The 14,048-nt window shown below is 46.3% G+C and overlaps 2 protein-coding genes across 3 annotated transcripts in view; one reads left to right on the top strand and one right to left on the bottom strand.

Annotated features, from left to right (window-relative positions):
• Nucleotides 1-14,048, bottom strand: part of SYN3 (synapsin III) — a 462,269-nt gene that overhangs the window by 233,120 nt on the left and 215,101 nt on the right. The window lies entirely within an intron of this gene.
• Nucleotides 12,259-14,048, top strand: part of TIMP3 (TIMP metallopeptidase inhibitor 3) — a 57,010-nt gene continuing 55,220 nt past the window's right edge. The window contains exon 1 of the mRNA XM_046011484.1: nucleotides 12,259-12,698. Coding sequence (XP_045867440.1) covers nucleotides 12,578-12,698 — 121 coding nt within the window. The 5' untranslated portion in view covers nucleotides 12,259-12,577. The remainder of the gene's footprint in view (nucleotides 12,699-14,048) is intronic.

Below are 14,048 nucleotides of genomic sequence, written 5' to 3'. Positions count from 1 at the left end.
TCCCTGCCCTACTACGTGTCTCTTCCAATAGGGACCACATCTGATTCAGGTTCTCCCACCCTTTGATCTGTGGGTACGAGGTGTTCTGGGAAAGAAGACACACTGGTGACAGGCACTGGGTGTCTGCCATTTTGTATACTTGTTACTTTCTGCATGCTCACCTTCCCTGGGAAAAAGGAAACTAGTGGGGTGGTTAAGAGCATAAACTCTTGAGCCAGGCTGCTCTGGCTTCAAATCCCAGCACTGCAGCATCCTGACCATGTCACCTTGAGCAAGTTACATAAGCTCTCCGTAACTTTGTTTCCATATCTGAAAACAGGGATGGTGAGGATAATTCCATCTACCTCACAGTTTTTGCTATGAATTAATATATGCAAACTGCTTAGAAGAACTTGTTGCACCCAGTAGGTACTCTGTAAGAACTCACTATTATTACCATTTTTTTTTTTTTTGTTATTGTTGTTGTTTTCTTTTCCTCTTCCTTTTACCCCATCCCTTCTTTGGGTATTACTTACATGGTCGAAGGGGATATGGGAACATCTCAACCTTAATCGACCCAGATCATTAGACTGCAGGTTACTTGAAGGCAGAGGCCTCATTCACCCCTACACCTATAGGGTCACACTCTGGTGCATCTAGGTTCTCAGCGAGAATTTATCATGTGCCAGATACTGTGCCAAGTGCCTTACTCGCCATACCTCATTGATACTCATGAAAATCCTAGGAGGTATGAATCTCCCTTCCATTTTACCACTAGACATCTGAGGCTCCAAGAGGTTAAGGAACTTGTTCAAGGTCATGGTGAAAAAGTGAAGGATGAAAACCCAGTTTTACTGATGTCACCGGCCTTGGTCCTTGACCCCTTTGTCAGTCTCCTCCCAAAATATTTCCCTGAGAAGTTTCGAGAGATCATTAAGTCTAACCTCCTTGGTTTTACTTTTGAAGAAAGGGGGTTCACGGATTTACTTATAGTCACCCAGATATTGTATGTTGCAGAACTGGAAGAAAAACGTGGCACAATGCCTCAATCTCATGCTTGAAATTTCAAGAGGATATGAAGCCATAGGCAATGGTTGTTAAAAATGTACCGAGCAATTTTCTATCAGCTTGCTTCTAGATTCAGGGCCCTTTCTTTGTAATACAAATGTAATGTTCCTATGGAATCTATCCAAATTCTGAGTAAGAAAGGGCACGCCTACACCCGCAGAAATTGCCTGCTCTGTGATTGCTCCTGCCTTCTCTCCACTGCTAACCAGGCAAAACAAGAGAAGCATCTCACCTGAGAGGTGATTAAAGTCCCTCTCCAGCCCTCAGTAGGAGGTACTGTGACTCCTTCTGCTTGGTTCTAACAATGATCATGAGTTCTGAGCCCTCAAAGAAAGTCCCAATGACCCTGAGGGTATAGTGATTTTCAGGCTCCAGAAATAGCACTGGTTTGGAAAGAGACCACTGGGTCTGAATCACAGCTCTGCCTCTATCATGCTTGTAAGAAACTGAACATGCACTTAACTTCTTTGTGCCTCATTTTTCTGTTTTTTCTTTTACCTTTTGACGCCCTTCCCCTATTTCCCCCCACCCCAATATCTGTGTCCCATTCCCTCTATCAATGAGTTGATTTTTTGTTTTGTTTGCTTTTAAATATCACAGATAAGAGAGATCATATGGTACGTGACTTTCTCTGACTTGTTTTACTCAGCACGGTATCCTTGGGATCCATCCATGTTATTGCAAATGGGAAGATTTCTTTCTTTTTTATGGCTGAATAATATTCCCGTGTGTGTGTATGTGTGTGTGGGGGGGGGTGGGTGTATGCTACAATTAATTTATCCATTCATCCATCAGTGGACACTTAGGTTGTTTCCATGTCTTAGCTGTTGTAAAAATGCGGCAGTGAACACAGGAGTGCATATATTTTTTTGAGTTATTGTTTTTGCCTCAGTATTCATAACTATAAAACAGACATAAAATAATACCTATTATTACAGAGGACGTGAACAGACATTTCTGCAAAGAAGACATCCAGATGGCCAACAGACACATGAAAAAAATGCTCCACATCACTTGGCATCAGGGAAATACAAATCAAAACCACAATGAGATACTACCTCACACCAGTCAGAATGGCTAAAATTAACAAGTCAGGAAATGACAGATGCTGGCGAGGATGCGGAGAAAGGGGAATCTTCCTACACTGTTGGTGGGAATGCAAGCTGGTGCAACCACTCTGGAAAACAGCGTGGAGGTTCCTCAAAAAGCTGAAAATAGAGCTACCCTATGACCCAGTGATTGCACTACTGGGTATATACCCTAAAGATACAAATGTGGTGCTCCGAAGGGGCACGTGCACCTGAATGTTTATAGCAGCAAAGTCCTCACTAGCCAAACTATGGAAAGAACCTAGATGTCCATCAACAGATGAATGGATAAAGAAGATGTGGTATATATATGGACAATGGAATACTATGCAGCCATCAAAAGAAATGATATCTTGGGACACCTGGGTGGCTCAGTGGGTTAAGCCTCTGCCTTCGGCTCAGGTCATGATCCCAAGCTCCTGGGATCGAGTCCCGCATCTGGCTCTCTGCTCAGCAGGGAACCTGCTTCACCCTCTCTCTCTGCCTGCCTGTCTACTTGTGATCTCTGTCTGTCAAATAAATAAATAAAAGCTTTAAAAAAAAAAGAAAGAAATGATATCTTGCCATTTGTGACGACGTGGATGGAACTAGAGGGTATTATGCTTAGTGAAATAAGTCAATCGGAGAAAGACAACTATCATATGATCTCCCTGATATGAGGAAGTGGAATGCAATGCGGGGGCTTTAGGGGGTAGAAAAGAAAAAATGAAAGAAGATGGGATTGGGAGGGAGAAAAACCATAAAAGACTCAATCTCACAAAACAGACTGAGGGTTGCTGGGGGGAGGGGGTCGGGAGAGGGTGGTGGGGATATGGACATCGGGGATGGTATGTGCTATGGTGAGTGCTGTGAAATGTGTAAACCTGGCGATTCACAGACCTGTACCCCTGGGGATAAAAATACATTATATGTTTATTAAAAATTTTAAAAATTAATTTAAAAAAAGGAAAAAAAATAATACCTATTATCAAGGGTTGTGAGGATTGAAGAAAATACTGTATTGGAAATGACTTGTTCATAGCTGGTACTCAACTAATGTGAGTCCCCTTCCCTTTTTCTTGTCTTAGAAATATTTTTATTACATATGAATTACATAGTTCAGCTTACCATATTACATATTACAGGGCAGGGAAATAATTACTTATACTCAATTAGAGAAGACTGGATGATGGGAAGATGATGAAATACTAAAGGGTCTGATTGCTTGTCTTGCCTTTGTCAATAATCCTGTCTTGCCTTTGTCAATAACCTTTCAGTCAAAGATGATGAAGTACTAAAGGGTCTGATTTCTTGTCTTGCCTTTGTCAATAATCCAATGCTCACGTCTCTGGGCCTTTTTCCATATCTGAAAATGAAAGGTTTGGATTTGGTGACCTACAGTTCTCTCCTAGCTCTTACCATAATATGGGTTCCCAAACATCTTCCCACTCCCTCATTGGGTGATCCAGTGCTGTGATCTCACAGGACACTTGATTCTCCTGTTGTAGTCTGTACGACCCACTCTTGTTTTCATGTCTTTCTCTCCCATGAGACTGGGAACTCCTTGAGGGCAGGACTGTGCCTTGTTCACTGTTAGATCTCCAGCACCTAGTGTGGAGCAGTGGACACTTAATTAGTGTCTGGGGGAATATCTGCAGGAAGCAAGGATGAAAGGAGAGAATCCTGTCCCTTTCCTCCAAAGACCTGATAACCACACCATGACAAACAAGTTGTGAAGCAAATAAAGATTGTCAGTGGAGCAATGTTAATGAAGAGGCCACCCACAACTTGGAAAGAAGGCTATTTATCTTCTGAGCTCTGAAGTCATAAATTCACACACCACACATGTGCTTGGCCATCTGTGGTAGCAGATCGAGACACAGTAAGGGGAAAATTCAAAATCTAGAACTCAAACTAGTTGGCTGGAAGGAATCATTGAATGGTCACATAATCTAAAACACAGAAACCAAATGGATTGTAAGATTCTCAGAGCAGAAAAGTCTGGGTGGAAGAAGGGAAGAGTGGCAAATTTGGAGCAGAGAAATGGAAAGACCAAAGATTCCAAAGTTGGCAATGTGTGTCTGGCATTGTTAACTTCTAGCAAGAGGGGCTCTTGCCAGTAGGTGTGAACATTATCACTCCCATGACAAAGCCTGCACCTCAGTTCATTGAGGAGAATTCTATAGTATCTCAGCTGAAAAGCCTTCCTTATAATGACCTCATTTCCTTTGTTCTGACTCCATACACAACAAAGCAACCTTCTGATGAGAAACTAGCCTCACACAAAGTCCTCTGATTCTAAGGAGGAAAATATGGGGGGGTCACATATGAGTGCCCTAACCTATGTGACAATTAAATACTTCATTAGAAGCAAAGACAATGGTTGGCTTGCTGGTCTCTTACAAATCATAGTATCCCTGGGACTGATCAAGTCCGGGAACTGAACCCAGAGGAGTTTCTTGACTTAAAAAGCTAGATTCTAGAACCTCTATAATGGTGAATTTGTGAAGGTAATACTCTGATCACCTCCCTCTTTATTTTCTCTGCTACTTATTAGTTAATTTATTCTTTCAATATTTGGCAAGAGCCTATGATGCGCAGATTCTGTGTTAGGCTCCCCAGACGCTGTCTAGAGGAGAGAAAGACCTATCAACCACTGGGGGCAACAGAATGTGAGAAGCACTGGTGGAAATCTGGAGTGTATGGTGTGTGTGGGAAAGGAATGAGGGACGAGAAGCCAAGGAGTGGAGGTCAATTCTATTGAGGAAGATGGAGGCTCAGAAAAACATCCATGAGGTGGTAACTCTAGCTGAATCCTAAAAGATAAGAATCCTTACAGATGAGATGGAGGAGGGTTGAGGGTGGATTCCAGGCAAAGAGCATAGTGTGAATAAGCCCTAGAGACAGGAAACTGACAGCTAGAACTTCAGGTTGGGTTAGGAGGAGGGAATGAGGGCATAGGTTTGGAGAGATAAGCTAGCACAGGGCCTTCTGTTGCATAACTACAGGGGTAGCAATCACATTGGATTCTACACCAATGGCCTCTTAAAGTGGGACCCTGGGAAGAGCCAGATCACAGCACAGGGCCTCATATGGCTTTCTTTGGAGTTTAAGACTCCGTTCAGAAAGCCATGGAGGACAAATAAATCATTTTAAGCAACGGACAGCATGATTTCACATTTATATTTAAAAAACTTCACATGAGCAACAGGGCAAAAGTTGCATTTGACATGGAAAGACTCTGGACTGGGTGACGAATTATGTGACTATTGAAACTGTCAGCAAAGAATCTACATGGGCCTGATCCAAGGCAGAAATGGTGAGAATGGGGAGAAAGGAGGGTAAGAAGAGATGTGTGGAGTGAGAATCTGTAGGACTTGGTGAAAGGTGGTGCCCTTGGCGCAGATGGGTAACATCGTATCAGGGGAAAGACAGTGGAATCTGAAGAGGTGATGAAGGACCTCCAGGTGGAATTATCCAAGGGGAAGCTGGCTATAGACTGTAGCTCAGAGGACACTGCAGCTTGCAGTGCCCATTCTTGTGCACACAGCAGAGCAGTAGCTAGAACCAGGGCAGAGAATTAGCCAGGGAGAGTGTGGAGGCTAAAAGGGAAGGGAAGGCAGCCAGGGACAGAAAACTGGGAAACACCCACATTTCAGTGACAAGAGGAGTCCAAAGAGTCTGCCAAGAAGACTGAGAAGGTACAGTTGGAGAGGTGGAAATTGAAAACCCAGAGAGACTAGAGTCTCAGCAGCCAAGTTTGAAGAAGGATGTGGTCAACAGTGTCAAATGCTCTTTGGACCATCCCCATCACACAGGAGAGGTCAACTTCAGTTTCAGCAGGTTCTGTTGAAGAGAGTTCAAGTGCCTTGCCAGAAACAGAATCTCCAGCCCCATCGGACAGGAGACTGGCCATACTGTCCATCCCATTCCCTCCCAAGCCATGAGAGCACCCAGCAGAGACACTCACATGCACCGTTTCTGCAAAGCTGCACGTGCAACCTTCAAAGAAACCACAAGGCAGCTACTCAGTTTTAAAGGAAAAACATGTGAACTCCACCAGCATAAGGAAGACATTAAAACAGGGCTGAGGAAGAGAAGGTCTCCCTCCACTTATATTACCATTCACAGAAATAATTGACTGAGCACATAGTCAAAAATAAATAAATAATTTTAAAAAACTTTTAAAAGCAAGAGCTGAATGAAATATTAACTCTGTTTCCCATCTCTCACCACCAGAAAACATGGGGTACAACATGTCTCTACAGCACACATGTGTTTTCTGGCTTAAGAATCCCTGGGAGTAGCTGGGGTTGGAAGGAAATATGAAAAGCCCAGGTTTCAGGTAAATGCAGCCAGAGACTCTTACTGAAGGGTCTTCACTCCATGGCAGGACTAGTTGGGAGCTAGGGCAAGAGACGTTTTGCAGTTTTACTGCCATGAAATTGGCTCCAGATGGAAATGAGAAAAGGTGTTTACTCCCCGCTGGTGCCAGACACACAGAGAACCAGAAGTGCTTACCATCTCAGGTTCATAATTCCCAGGGCTGGGCAGCAGCCCCACTGAGGGTCTGGCCAGAGCTCATGGTGATGGGTGGACCAGGGCTGTCTGATGCTTGGAAAAGGCTATTTTGAATGTAATGACTTTCAGATGAGGGCTGTGGGTTTGGGGGAAGGCATCGTGACTAGGGTCTAGAGGGGAAAAGGAAGGGAAGAAAAGAGGTGCTTCCCGATGAGGCAACAGAACTGACAAATGTCTTGTCAGCACCTTCTTCTCATTTAATTTCCAGAGGCCAGCTCTGCCCCGAAAGAGTGGGATCGCAGCATTGTCTGCTGTGTTCCCAGATCTCCCAGTTCTCCCCAAACCCATGAGTCACAAGATGTAGCTTCCTGAAAGTATGTCTCCCCTTGGGTTGACATGGGGCCAACTTGGGGGTGGAGGAGCTGGGCAGCTGCGGACCCAGATGGGATACTGACTGACAGCTTTGTGGCCATTGTAGACGGGAGGGGTTAGTTTCACCCACTCAAAGTGGGTGACTAGTGTGGAATTGCCTCTCCCTTCCTCTCGGTGAGACTGGCAGAGACTACAGGCTGAGGGAATGGGTGTTCTCTGGCTTATAGCGCCCCCTAGCACTGGTCAGAGGGATAGGGATCTGTGAGCTCTCCAAGGCTTATGGACCAATTAATTCGACTCTTTCAACCAATACTTGCTGACTTCTTTGTTACCAACACTGTCTTCAAGGGACTTCCTCTATCTAGGAAGGGAAACCGATGGATAAACAATCACATTCTTGTCAACTAAGTAGTACAAAAGAAAGGACAGGGTGCTGTGGGAATACACTGCAGGTGATTGATGAAGACTGGGGAGGGGAATTAGAGAAGGCTTTCCAGAGGAGGCGTTATTTAAACTGCAACAGTAGTTCAATGCATTTTGGAAATAAGATATAAAGACAATAAAAGACATATTTCCTGACCTTTTAGTGCTTATGACCCAAGAAGTAAACAGACAGATAAACAAGTAATTAAAACAGGGCTCTCTCGATTATGCTGAGTGAAATAAGTCAAGCAGAGAGAGTCAAGTATCATATGGTCTCACTTATTTGTGGAGCATAACAAAGAACATGGAGGACATAGGGAGATGGAGAGGAGAAGGGAGTTGAGGGAAACTAGAAGGGGAGATGAACCATGAGAGACTATGGACTCTGAAAAACAACCAGAGGGTTTTGAAGGGGCGGCGGGGTGGGAGGTTGAGGAACCAGGTGGTGGGTAATAGGGAGGGCACGTACTGCATGGAGCACTGGGTGTGGTGCAAAAACAATGAATACTGTTACGCTGAAAATAAACAACAACAACAAAAAAACTTATTAAAAAAAAACAAAAAACAGGGCTCTCTCAGAAACAAGAGCTTCAGTCTCTCCTAATACTTCACCGGCACAGTCTTTGTTTTCAAGGAGGGAACAGAGAGAACAGAATAGGAACTCACTAAGTGTTGATTGAGAGACTGATGGATGTACTTTGGTCTTGGGCATGTTTGATTTGTCTCAAACCTGTTTAAATGGAAAGATCTATCTTCCCTTCCTTGTCCTTGAGAGTTTCCCATGGAATCCTAAGACTTTTTGAGCTGAGGGGAATCTTGAAGACCATTAAATTATAGATTTCATCCAATAAACACAAATCGAAGTCTGGACAGATGAGGTGACTAGTCCACACACACAACTGTTCTTCTACAGCATTTGGAACCGATCTCAGTTCTTTTGCTTCCCCCCACCCCACCCCAGCCTCTCTCTGTCCCCCAGAAATAAAGTTTCATGGATTTCTTTGCAGTAATATGTTTGGAATGTTTTCAAAGTATTAAGTAATAATTTAGAAAGGGAAACAAATACACAGGAGATAAACCTCTGAGGAGAATAGAGTGGTATTTGTTCTGATTGGCTCAGAGGTGGTTATTGCCATGACGGAGAACATTTTAATGAGGGCAGGTGACATGCAGGACTGTCCACGTGTTACACACTGAACAAAGAGACTCTGAAACAAACTCATCTGCAGATCTGTCATGCAAATTCCAGAGCACGAGTGGCTGGAGTTTCCACAACTAGGGTGCAAACATTAGGTCATGCACTGTGGCTGGGGAAACTGAGGTCCACAAGTGCATGGGAGAGAGCCAGCTAAGGAATCATGCAGCTGCAAAGCACTCCTGGCTTAGCAACGAGCTGACCGTGAGAGGCAATTTTCTCACCTGTCTGACCCTTATCTTTCCCACCTATAAAATTAGGATGGGTAGTCTCTGAGGTCCTTTTAAAGGACGTCTAAATGTGTATGAGAGACTTCTCAAAGATTCCAGCATCCTGTAACTTGATATGAAGGGGGTGGACATGAACTCACCTACCCTAGAAAAGTTCCAGGAAAGGGGAAATCAGGGCAGCCTGGTAGGTTTGAGGATAACCCAGAGAGATTTGGAACTTCTGCAGTTCTTCTGAGGTTTACAAATCTATCCTTGTTCTTAGCTGTCAAGAGAAGGTGGGAGAGCCGGTACAGTCATTCTTAACATTAGCCGCAGGTCTATCCATCAGCTTATAAAATAGTCTTGAAAAAGTTATTCTTGGGGTGCCTGGGTGGCTCAGTGGGTTAAACCTCTGCCTTCAGCTCAGGTCATGATCTCAGGGTCCTGGGATGGAGCCCCGCATCGAGCCCTCTGCTCAGCAGGGAGCCTGCTTCCCCATCTCTCTCTGCCTGCCTACTTGTGATCTCTCTCTCTCTCTCTCTCTGTGTGTCAAATAAAATCTTAAAAAAAAAAGAAAAAGAAATTCTTATATATTATTAAGTCTAAGGACACCATGGCATCCAGACTGATGCCTGTGAGGTCTGCTTGCTGGATGGGCTGACCTTGGCAGTCAGGCTCTTCTTCACAAGGATTCATGGAGCTTGTTCTTTCTCTTCCTCAGGGTGAGGACTGAACTGAATTCTCCTGGGTGGGAAGAGAGGAGTCGCTTGAGTTAGATATTAGGAAGAACTTCCCAACTGAAAGGGAAGCTAAACTCCAAAGATGCTGCATGGATCAGCTTAGGATGGGGAGCGAGAAGAAATAAACCCAAAGGCAATTTCATTACCTTTCAGCTGGAAAAACAATCAGATTACTCTTGGTGCTTAATAATTAAGTAGTTGCCATAATCAAATGCCTCAGATGCTTCTTATAAGGAACCTGCTGCTTGAAGTTCAGCAAAAGTTACCTGCCTGATACTCATGTTCTAGGCAGACTTCCCTTGGAGAAAATACTGGCATTTTGGACAAAACTGTAAAGTGAAAAGAAAAAAGAGAAGAGAGGGCCTTTATCACGTAAGATGCTTATCCCAAGTGGACTTGGTCTGGAAAGGCTTATAAAACCTTCCACATGACTGGCACCATGCAAGGATAAGCAAAACTCTCAAATCCCACCAAGTATGCCCTCATTCAATCCGGATCCTTGGAGCCTTTGGAGTGTCCATTGTTCCAGACTCTATGGGTTGCTGGCCATACCCACACCCAAGTCTCCTGGGACCCTATTTTGTATTCAGAGGGCTAAAAAAGGAGGGTGGCCACATATCTGAGGTCTCAAAGTATTTCTAATGTGATTGGGGAAATAATACAATTATACTCTATGAAATAGTGAGTTAAGTGCTGAAGTAAAACATTTAAAAAGGGAAAGATCTATCTGGGGCAGGCTACATTTAGAGTTAAGGTGGAAAGGGGCTTAAAAGTTGGGAAGGCGATAGGGCAGAAAAATGTGGAAACTTGATTCCTTCCTTATAGCTACAATTATTAAGGGGGGCACGGTGGCAAAGGAGTTTAACAAATGTTTTTGGAAATACCATTTTCAATCAATTTTTCTGCTTCTGCCATCCCACTGTCACTTCTCAGAGGTGTAAACAGAGTCTCTGAGAAAGAAGTTGAATTTGCATTTCTGAGGATTATTTTGTTCCAAACTTTCTGCATATCTATAGCCAAAACATTCAAGTCTCTTTCTAAACAGAATGAGTTAGGAGAGAAAGAGAGAGAGACACACAAAGATAGAAAGACAGAAGACTCCAGCTGCAAAAGGGCATCTGCACCGTGACAGCTAATTACTGCTGAAGTCCAGGGAAATAAAGTCTCTCTTCCGGTGCAAATGAGTGAATGGAGTTCCTGGCTGCTTGTCAAGTCATGTCACCTTTCTGTGCCAGTTTCCTCATCTGGAAAGTGTGAATAGTATTTTGTGTTTTTCCTATTGAAAAAAATTTTTGTGAGATATAATGAGGTGTGGCATGGAAACTATAAGGCAGAATCAAGATATTACTTAATAATGAGAGTCATAGTGTTAGTTATTAGCAATTATCCATTATAGCTAGTAGTCTAAGATCCTGGATAGTTCTCCAGAATCTGGTGTAAGTTACCCCAGTTTTGGATCAATTCACCCCCAAATTCTTTGCTGAAGAATGGAGACTTGTCTGGCCTTGGTGGGATTACTAGTTCCTCCTGCCCTTTCTACTCACTGCTTTTCAAATAAGCTCAGGATCTTTACACTTGCTGTTCACCCTGATTGGTGTTCTCTCCTCCCAGATTTCCTCCTGTTCCTTCTACTTGCTCAACTTTCAGCTAGAATGTCACCTCCTTAGAGAGACCTTATCTCACTACCCCATAGAAAACCGCAGTGACCATAGTGACCGCATAGAAAACCATAGTGACCGCACCCTCCCCTCAGTGATTTCTTTTTTTCTTTTTTTAAGATTTTATTCATTTATTTGACAGAGAGAGAGAGAGATCACAAGTAGGCAGAGAGGGAGGCAGAGAGGCAGGCAGAGAGAGAGGAGGAAGCAGGCTCCCTGCGGAGCAGAGAGCCCCATGCGGGGCTCGATCCCAGGACCCCGAGATCATGACCTGAGCCGGCTCAGTGGATTAACCCTCAGTGATTTCTAAACCATTCTCTATTTTGCGTCTTCATGATACCATCACCGCAGGAAATTACCCGGTGTATTGGTGAATTCACTGATGCACTGCCTGAAACTTTCATGGAAGCAAATATTTTTTTGTTCATCCAACATCCAGAACAGCGTTTGCTGAATTCACAATTTACTCTGGGTGACCCCCCGGGGAAACAGCAGTCCCTTATGGCCAGCTCCAAAGGGCAGATTGCGTCCTCACCTCCAGGAAGGTCGGGGTGGGTGTGTAGGTTGTCAGTTGATCCCTTCCCCTCTGAGCCTGCTCTTTCCAGAGAAGGTGGAGAGTTAGCCTTTTTCCCTAGCCTTTCCACCAGGCGCAGGCAGGGTCTCCAGGACCCTGTGACCCGAGGACGGCCTGGTGCTGTGGTGGGTGGCAGTTGATTTGGTTTGGGTCAGAAGTACTCAGAAGGGTGGATGTGTGGTCAGGGTACTGGCGAGGTGGGGCACGGGAGCGCCGCTCCGGGGGCCATTCGGCAAGCGTAGGTTCAAGACACGTTCCGTTTCACCCACTCGGGTGCCCACAGCCGCATTATTCCCTATAAGGATCTGAACGGTCCGGCCCGGCCCCGCCCCGTCGGCCCGCGCCCCCGGCCCCGCCTCTTTCGGAGGGCCGATGAGGTAATGCGGCTCTGCCATTGGTCGCAGGGGGCGGACGCCGAGTGCCCGAGAGGGGGTGCCCGGGGGACCCGCACTATATCACTCAGCCGCCCGGCAGCGGCGCAGAGCGGGCAGCGGGCGGGCGCTCAGACAGCTTCTCCTCCTTCTGCTCCTCCTGCTCCGCCCCAGCTCCCGCTCCTTCGCCCGGAGAGACCTCCGGCCCGCAGAGTCGTGCGCCAGCGCTGAGGCAGCCTCGCCTTGCCCCATCCCGTCCGGCTGGGCACTCCCGGGGCAGCGCGCCCGAGGTCAAAGTTGCCCCGCACGGCGGAGCAGGAGAGCTCGGGCTGCAGCGGCCCCTCCAGCGGCGCGCACAACTTTGGAGAGGCGAGCAGCAGCCTCAGCAGCGGCAGCGGCAATGACTCCCTGGCTCGGGCTAGTCGTGCTCCTGGGCAGCTGGAGCCTGGGGGACTGGGGCGCCGAGGCGTGCACATGCTCGCCCAGCCACCCCCAGGACGCCTTCTGCAACTCTGACATCGGTAAGCGCTTCGGGTGTCCCCGCCAGAGCCCCCGCGGTGCCCGCTCTTGCGCTGCAGCCGGGAATGGGGCGCAGCTCCGGGTGGCATGGCAAGCCCCGCTCCTTTTCTCTGCCTGAGCTTGGGGTGGGGTGGCGAAACTCAGTTTCTTCGGTCGGAGGATATGGCATAAAGGGGCAGATGCCCTGCAGAGAAAACCTGCAGTGGCTGAGTGAACCCCTTGCAGCCTTTGCTCTCCTTTTAGGGCGTGAGGTCCCTCTTGGTCCTTTTGACATCTGGGAAATTTCCCTTTTTCACTATCACGAGAGGAAGGGCTGGGGGGAAAGGGTGGAAGAGGATTCCTAAAACTTAGAATGCCAACTAACTAAAGTACTGGGATGTTCAGTAGTTTTTAAAAAGTTGCCAGCCATGTGCACAAAGTTGCAGGGGAATCTTAAAGTTTTCTGAGTTTGCATTTTCTCCTGCACCCATGAAGTTCATTCTTTTCACTGAGACCCAATCCAGACTCCCACCTCCCAGGCAAGGGCGAAGGGAGTTTCTTGGACTGCCAAGTTTGAGTGGATTTAAGGGGGGAAATGAGAAGAAAGCTGTGAGGTTGACCCTTTCCCGGAGGAACCGTATTTGAGAGTGTTGATAGCAAGCAGGAGGTGGCGTGTGTGAGGGATCACTTATCACATAGCTGTGAGAATTCACAGGAAGGCTATTTTTTTTCCTTGAATGTGTGTGGGGAGGGGGAGAATGAGCAGTGGAAAACAGATTTGTCACCAAAAGAACAAAAATGCCAAGGGTCGCATCATGGTGACAATTCCAAACTGGACTTGGTGTCTTGATTAGAGACTCAACAAGAGGTAGAACCAGTTTTTCTCCAGGGCCTTGCAAGTGTCCTGGGAGAACTTGTTTGGGAGTGTTCCGGACACTTGTGTTTGGATGGTCAGAGGTGGAGTAGCAGCTGGAAAACATCTCTCCTCTCCTTTCCAGCTCATAAAGCATACAAGTCCAGTGGCCCCTGGTGTGTGTGTGTGTGTGTGTGTGTGTGTGTACTCGGGTTGGGGTGGGGTGGGGCATAGTCTAGCTGCCCTCTGCCTGTGTCGATTCAGAGGTGAAGAATGGAGCGTGTGTGTTTTAAGTCATAAAGAAGAAGGAAAATTTTCCACTGGGTCCTGGGTGAAGGCCTCCACAAGTGTGCAGCAGGAGAGGAGGGGGAGGAGACAGGAGCTTGGCAGGGGAGGCAGCCGAAGTTGGGAGGGGCATTGCTGGGGGGCCCTGCTGAGCCTAGGAGAAGTCAGGGAGGTTGGTGACCAGAAGGTCAGTCCAGTTGGCAGGAGTGGGTGTTTATGTGACCTGGGGTCACCC

This window comes from Meles meles, chromosome 7, assembly GCF_922984935.1.
Source record: "Meles meles chromosome 7, mMelMel3.1 paternal haplotype, whole genome shotgun sequence".
NCBI classification, from domain to species: Eukaryota; Metazoa; Chordata; class Mammalia; order Carnivora; family Mustelidae; genus Meles; species Meles meles.
The sequence above is the reverse complement of the archived record's forward strand: the minus strand, read 5'-3'. Positions and strand labels throughout refer to the sequence as shown.